General features: G+C 38.5%; 1 protein-coding gene across 3 annotated transcripts; it reads right to left on the bottom strand.

Annotated features, from left to right (window-relative positions):
* Positions 1 to 2,959: 2,959 nt before the first annotated feature.
* LOC115742261 (pentatricopeptide repeat-containing protein At1g71460, chloroplastic) lies at positions 2,960 to 6,162 on the bottom strand. Of its 3 annotated transcripts, none has more exons than XM_030676436.2 (2): positions 5,903 to 6,162; positions 2,960 to 5,398 (listed from the first exon to the last, which is right to left on the bottom strand). In XM_030676436.2, exon 2 carries the CDS (start codon positions 5,312 to 5,314, stop codon positions 3,245 to 3,247), a length of 2,070 nt encoding a protein of 689 aa, XP_030532296.1. In that variant the 5' UTR covers positions 5,315 to 5,398; positions 5,903 to 6,162; the 3' UTR covers positions 2,960 to 3,244. The 3 variants fall into 3 exon arrangements, with proteins under 3 accessions (XP_030532296.1, XP_030532295.1, XP_048127657.1); XM_030676435.2 differs by having other exon boundaries at positions 5,946 to 6,162; XM_048271700.1 differs by lacking the exon at positions 5,903 to 6,162 and adding an exon at positions 5,483 to 5,851.
* Between the last annotated feature and the right edge of the window lie 1,333 nt (positions 6,163 to 7,495).

Raw genomic sequence — 7,495 nt, 5'->3', positions numbered from 1 at the left:
TCGCTATCGCCGGGTGAGGCGGCGGCAGCAAGGTCGACCCTCGCTAGGGGAAAAAAAAAGAAAAAAAAGAAAAAGAAAAAATTATAAATCAGCAAAAAAAAAAAAAAGGTTTAGTGACTTCATCTGATTGAAATGACACAATTGCAAAAGGTTTAGTACTAAATCGGCAAAAAAAAGAGATTTAGGACCTGAAGTGGTACAATTGCAATAGGTTTAGGACTTTTTTGGTAATTATTCCTATAGTTATCTCTTCGGACTCTGATCCATCAATATGTGGCCCACAAAGATCCCATGTGCCTCGCCCCTCGGAATTCACCTCCGTAAATGGACCGAAGGGAACTAGTACTGCAAAATTGACATGATCGCGAGGGAAATTTCTGGAAAATGTGCATGGAAAATTCGCGTTAACAAAAAGACTTGATATGAGCAAATGAAGGAAAGGTAAGTCCTGAAAGTATAACAACATAACATGGACACCATCGCACTTGACATGCCAATCTCTGTAGAACGTTCGCCTTTCTGACAATTTGAGCATGCTTTCCCTCGGATAGCCTCAAAATCAAGGAGCTCAGCATCTAAAACTACCATATTACAATTCTTAGAAGGATGACATTATTCAGAAAACGGAAATTTCAGGCTCCTAAATTTTAGGAGTCAGAAAAGCAATGATATGGTTTCACTTGGGTTGTAATGTTTATCCTCTCAACACATTTTTGGCCCCGCAAGTAAACAAAATACTGGCTGCTTCTTGATTCCCAGGAATCTCAAGTGATCATAAGAAGTATCCAGGGACCCATGCTTTTGCTGTGATACTTCACAGCATTACAGATTACTACTTATGAAGGCCAAGTTTGCCATCAGTCTAAGATCCTGGCGCACATTTCTCAACCTTTTGTTGCCCACGCCATCAGAACAATAGGCAAAGTCAGCAACATGCGGCTTTCCCTACTTCTCAAAAGAAGACAGAACTTTTGGGCTACCACAAAAAGACAGCAACAAATTGAAGAACTAAAGACAACATAAAGTCGTCTGATCCTGCAGGTCATCAAGCGGAAACAATGGTGCCTGCTGAGACTGGAATTGAATATTGTAATCATGATGCAAGTCTGACATCCCATCAAAACTTGCATTTTAAATGCACAAGAGCATGAAATTCTCTGTACTGTTGCACCATTGAGTCCCGTTCATTGTCAATATCCTGATTGCAGCAAATCAAGACTACCATTGCTTTCTTTGGAAAAGAAGGTCTTGAGGAAAAAGCAAGAATGAGAACCACTGCAGACGCACCTTAAGGGGTTCAAAGTCAATCCTGACTATAAACACGGTCACAAGGTATCATGACAGTAGAAGAAGACAGCTTTTTCAGACAGTTCAGACAGATGTCAATTCTAAAGGCCAAATTCCTCCAAATCCATGTACTTATAGTGATTCCACCTACCTTTGCGACAAATAAGTTAGGATTCATCAATTCCATTCCATTCAGAGAGCATTTTACACCGGGGCATCACATTCATATACAATTCTGCCAGTTGAATATATGGGGTCACAAAAGTCTCTGTAGCCATGACGAAGGCGACCTCGTTGTCTTCCAAAAACAAGGCAGGACAAAACATTGTCCTTGGTTCGAAGTCAAAAGCTCATATGGTAAATGATTCAAGCTCCCAGTCCCATCACGTATACACTGACTCTATAACATCGTCAAATAAATATAAGTTGAAAGATAGATACATACTGGAGACCTGGCACAATTTGATGAATTTTAGCATGAAAATTTGGTCCCTTGCTTTTGGAGGGGAAAAGAAGTATAAATATGCTACTTGACATATAGTAAGATAATCACATATCTCTGACCAGTCATGACACCTTTCAGAAAGATGCTAACACATGCAAAGTATTCAGTTATGTAAACCATTTGTCATTCAATTATGAATGGACAGGGCATGAAATATATTAATAAGATCAATCTTTCTATAATACTAGATAAACTGGAGATAAACTGGAGATCACATTAGCTTACCAAATGTCGTATTCACCTTAAACTTGAAATTTGGTTTTTGGTATGCTTAAACTGTCAGCTACATGCTTGAACTGTTTGGAAGCAATTCATTGCCCAGCATATAAGCTGCTTTAGTAGATATACCCTTTTTTTTTATTTTTGTTCGGAAGTAGATATACCCTAGAGCAGATAAAGAAATAAACAAATTCAATAAAGTCAATCGTCTGTTAGATTCCTAAAGAGGATACTGCATCTATGTATTGTATTCTAACGACATAGTCCCACAGTCAACTGAGTAAAATGTGAAGAAATTTTTCCATCAACCTTAAACTAATTGACAATATGTTCTAACAGAAGAGTGCTGCCTGCACTATATCAAACTTCTTGATCATGATTAACTGCTCCTTTTATGTGTCTCCGCATTTTCGAGAGACCTGACTCTCTTATTAATCTCTAAAAGTTAGCTTCTTATGGTCAACTGCACAAAAGTTGTCTTCTCCACCCCTGTTACCCTTTTGAGCCGGACAAAGCCTACTCCAAAGCAAGTGATCCCATGATTGATGACAGAAAAGCAATCAACCTGGAATTCACTATGAGGATAATGACAAAGAGCAGAAAACCAAAAAGAAGGGACCAGAATCATGCATTCCAACAGTTTAAATTGCTAAGTCAAATTCTAATACTCAGTTGTTGTAAAGAAATTTGAGGAGACAGCAGCGCTGTTCTTTGTATCCTCAGAATTAGGAAGCAGAAGGAACTAAATCCATGATAAACCCCATAATACCAACTGCTGCAATACCATCATCATAAAGAAGTAAAAAGAAATTGAAAACAGAAAAGATTGCTAGTATGCATAGGAAAATGAAATTAAAGGCACTCAAGGTAAAGCAATGTCAGGTCTTCAAGACGTACGCTATCAATCTTCCGCATACTTACATAATCAGGACATGCACGAGTAAGTCAAACAGACAATGACTTCCAGGATTTTCAGTATATTCTAGTATTTTTCCACTACAACCATCATAATGAAGTTTGACCAAGCAGCTGCGAGAACATCTGCCAAAAAATTCACTCTCAAATTTGCACAGCAAGTGCCATGTAATGTAACCTTTACACTGCATCGCAACAGAACCATACAAAGGGTATACAACTTTACAACAATAGATAGTTGGTGGCCAATTGAAAATTCAAGGAGAGAAACAACAGGACATGCATTGTTTCTTCTGCTTCTTTTCTATATAGTTGATGTTAATCAGCTTCATATCGTGACAATGAAGTGCTCATCCATTTAAGCTTCTGAGATTCCTCAAAGCAACCCTCGCGTTCAAGAAGTCCAATGACTAAGGAGTACAATTCTCCAGATGCCCTCATTTTATTGTCCACTGACATTCGGTTAAAGATTCGGTAAGCATCATCTGCAAATCCAGCTTGGTTGCATATATCTAGTACTGCCCGGAAAGTGAACTCATTTGGAGTAAAACCCTCAGATATCATCTGGTCAAAAAGATTAATCGCATCACGATACATGTGATTAATTCCATAAGCCTCAATTATGGCCGTCCAAGTCATAGAACCCTTGATAGGGATTGAACTGAATATGGACTTTGCAGTAAGAACCGATTGGCAACTTCCGTACATTCTCATTATTTCTGAAGAAACGAAAGGGATCGTCTCAAAATTTTTCTTCAAAACCTGTCCATGGACCTCCTTCCCGAGGTTCAAACTTCTAAGTTGAGTACAAACGTTCAACAGCCTTGCCAGTGCAACAGAGTCTGGCCTATGCTTTGACAACTGCATAGCTCTAAATACATCCAAAGCCTCATAGAGAAACCCACTCTCTGCACATGAGTCAATCATTGCTGTCCAGGAGATCACATTTCTCTGTGGCATACCTTCAAATAACTTGTATGAATAATTCAAGATTCTGCATTTCGAGTACATCACAATCAAGGAAGTAATCACGGACACATTGTCAACAAATCCATTCTTCGTAGCATAAGCGTGAATCTCCTTCCCATGTTTTAAGTCCTTTAACTGGGCACAAACCGGCAAGACAGTGGCAATTGTGACAATATCAGGCCTGCAACCTTCTTGCTGCATCCACACAATTGATCTCAAGGCCTGCTCAAGCCTTCCGTTTGAGATATAGCCCGACATTAGAGCTGTCCAAGAAATAGCATTTCTTTCAGATGAATCATAAAATACCTGTCTTCCAGATCTCATATCACCACACTTGCAATACATATCAATCAATCCAGATTGTATAAACAGTTGCTTCGAGTAACTCCTTGTCTTCAGCACATAGGCATGAACCTCCCAACCCAATCGTCTTGCCTGTAACACCCCAATCACAGGCAGAATTGTTGTCAATATAACTGAATTTGGAGCAATTCCTTCACTAATCATGATTTTCGTATACTCTATGGCTTCCATTTGCAATCTATTATGTGCAAAACCTGCAATCATTGCCCCCCATACAACAACATCTCTCTCATCAATCTCTTCAAATACTTGGCAAGCCAACTTAACTTTGCCACATTTAAAGTACATATCAATCAAACTTGTCCTCAAAAGGCTACTATCTATTAAACCATTCTTTATCAGAAGAGCATGAGTTCTTAAACCCTGTTTAAGAGCTGATGCCCCAGCGAAGCTTTTTATCATGGATGAAAAGGTATATTCATTGCACTCGACACCTATTTCCCGCATCTCTGAGAAAGTAGAGATGACATCAAGATACCGCCGTCTTCCTGAAACAACAGCACCTCTGATCATCGCATTGTATGGATAAACAGTCTTGCTGCAGCACGTGTCAAAAATCATTTTTGCATCTTCAATAGAACAACAAGATGTGTACATGTGCACAAGCTTTGTTCTCAAGAACTCATTGCTTTCAAGCCCATTTATTCTAATATGTGCATGAATCTGCTTTCCTTCAGCTAAAGATTTTGATCGAACACAAGCAGCAATAAGGGAAGAGAAAGTGGTGACATTGATGGGAATGCCTTGTTGATCCATGTAGTCCAAGATGGTGAGTGCTTCTTTGAGCTTGTTTTGTCTTGCAAATCTTTGGATGTCTTTGTAAATTACATGGGGGTTTCTTGTGTGCAGCGGTAATGAAGAGGGGAATACATCCTCCTCCGAAAACAGTTTTATTGTATTTCGACCGCGTTTGACTGGGAGGGTGCCTTTAGGTGGTTTTCTTGATACTCCGTAACTGGAAGAGTGCTCGCTCTTGCGTTTCTGACTTTGATCCCTGATCTTTGATTGAACAACTTGAAACTGCAAGGGAGGCAATGACAGAGAGGTGACATGCATGGTGTCGCCTATATTTGGACAAATAGTCAAACTTGGAAACCAATAAAGACTGCTCAAATTCTGCCTGATTTGTTCTCCATTGATCTGCAAAAAATAAATAGATCAAAGATGAGGAGAAAAATAATTAAAAAGACCCAACACATTTGCCGCAAGCCCTGAAATATGAATTGGCCAGATTCTGGCCCTGGAATACACCATTCCATGGCCACTAAATCATGAATGGAATATCATTACAAGTCATCAAATTCCTTGGAGAGGGATTCCCTTCCCCTGTTTGGTTTCAGCTTAGGAATGAAGGAACCAGTTCAATGTGAATTGCAAAATGAAGTTAAAACGTGCACAAATCGGAACCCGTAAATGGCTTTATCAAATCCACGGATTCGAAATGGTTAACTAATATAAAGAGTTGATAGATTCTGAATGAAGAATCACATATGAAGATCCCTCCCTAAGCTCCCCGGTATCGTCCTCCCAAAAAAAAAAAAAAACATATCTACAGCTCACACAAGGATTTTCACAAACACTTCATCTACAACTCCGCAAAATACCTTAGTACCCCAGTAAAGAGCAAAGTCAAGCCTTTGGTACCAAACCCACGGAGGCAAAGATGAAGCCATGACAGAGCAGTTACCTCAAGCAATGGTGATACCGATTCTCATCTTCACCTTGTTCCGAGTCGACGACCCGGTCATCAGAGCGAATGGAGGGATAGTACCTCTGCGGAGTCCGCATATGGAACTTCCGGTTCCCGCGCCGTGACGCTCGTTGTCGAAGCGTTCAGGTTGTCATGGCGTCGCAGCTCCAAAGGTCGAAACTTGACGAAAGAAAGAAATCGCTCGTTTCAAATGATAAATTTTCCGATAAAAAAAATGATAAATTTATCCATTTTATGGGAAAAGCGAGAAAATATCGTAAATATCCGATATTTTACAAAACGTATTTATAAGAAAAATAAAAATAAAAAGAATAAGTAGATCAGAAGGCTTAAAACTTGTCACGGATATATAATTGAGTTCTAAAACTTTCAATAAACGGAATAAAGTCCTAAAACTTATCAAAAAAAAAATGCAATTGAGTCTTAAAACTTTCAAAAAGTAAATTAATAAATAAAAATTGTCAGAAAAGTGCAATTGAATCTTAAAACTTTCAAAAAGTGCAATTAACAAGAGGCTTACTTTCATCAATTTAATAAGTTTTAGGACTTAATTATGTGCTTTTTGAATGCTCCATTTGATGCACTTGATCTCTCTAATGATTCTTGTTTGCTTTTAGGTTGAAACACTATACATGAATCTCATTTGCTATCGATTTGTACCGGGGCTTCATACAAATGTTCATCGTTTACGTCATTTGCAGCATGACATTTTAAGTCATTATTTAATCTCTCCTAAGCTATGTTTTGTGATTGAGTGCTGTCTCCGCCGGAGATGTTGCAATAACGGGATAGTACACCTTTAGGATTGGCAAAGTAACCAAGAAATTGCAGGCAGCAAACTTTGAATATTTTAGGTGGTTTCCTGGAAAATATGCTTCAAGAGACAAGTTGATGGGGGTCATTCTGCAGTGTCTTGTTGATATGTGAAACAATTTTCTGCGGATGTAGGACTTGAGCTTCTACTGATCTTTCTTTAATCCTCAATTACCTCAGTGATGAAGGGTAACTTAAGAAAAGTGAAAAAAATGCATTTTTTACAATCGAGTATAAGAATCTTTTTGGCAATTTTCACATTTAACTAAATTTCTTTTGAAATTTGTTTGCGACTGGAGAGCTTTTAGTAATTACCGTTGAATGTTCAATTTGTTAGATGGCTGAATCGAGTGCTTCAAGTTCAAGTACCATAGAAAAAAAAAGAGGAGATCTTCGGTATTGTGGGAACACTTCAGATAGATTTCTAGTAAAGAAAAGGCTAAATGTTTGTATTGTGGGGTTGAGATAGGTTGTGCTAGTAATGAGGGTACCAATTCGATGCTCCGTCATTTGTCAAGATGTAAGGAATACCCATGTGCAAATGTTGATAAAAGGCAAAGAAATGCCTTGGGTCAATTTGGTGGGGTTGGTAATTCATCCAGACGATCAAATTGAACTTGCCAATATTCCCGACATACTTCGCCAATATGTTATGCTGTTGTTTCAATTATTTTAAACTGTCTCTCTTAAATCGAGTAATCTTATTGCTAAAT

This window comes from Rhodamnia argentea, chromosome 10, assembly GCF_020921035.1.
Source record: "Rhodamnia argentea isolate NSW1041297 chromosome 10, ASM2092103v1, whole genome shotgun sequence".
Lineage (NCBI taxonomy): Eukaryota > Viridiplantae > Streptophyta > Magnoliopsida > Myrtales > Myrtaceae > Rhodamnia > Rhodamnia argentea.
The sequence above is the reverse complement of the archived record's forward strand: the minus strand, read 5'-3'. Positions and strand labels throughout refer to the sequence as shown.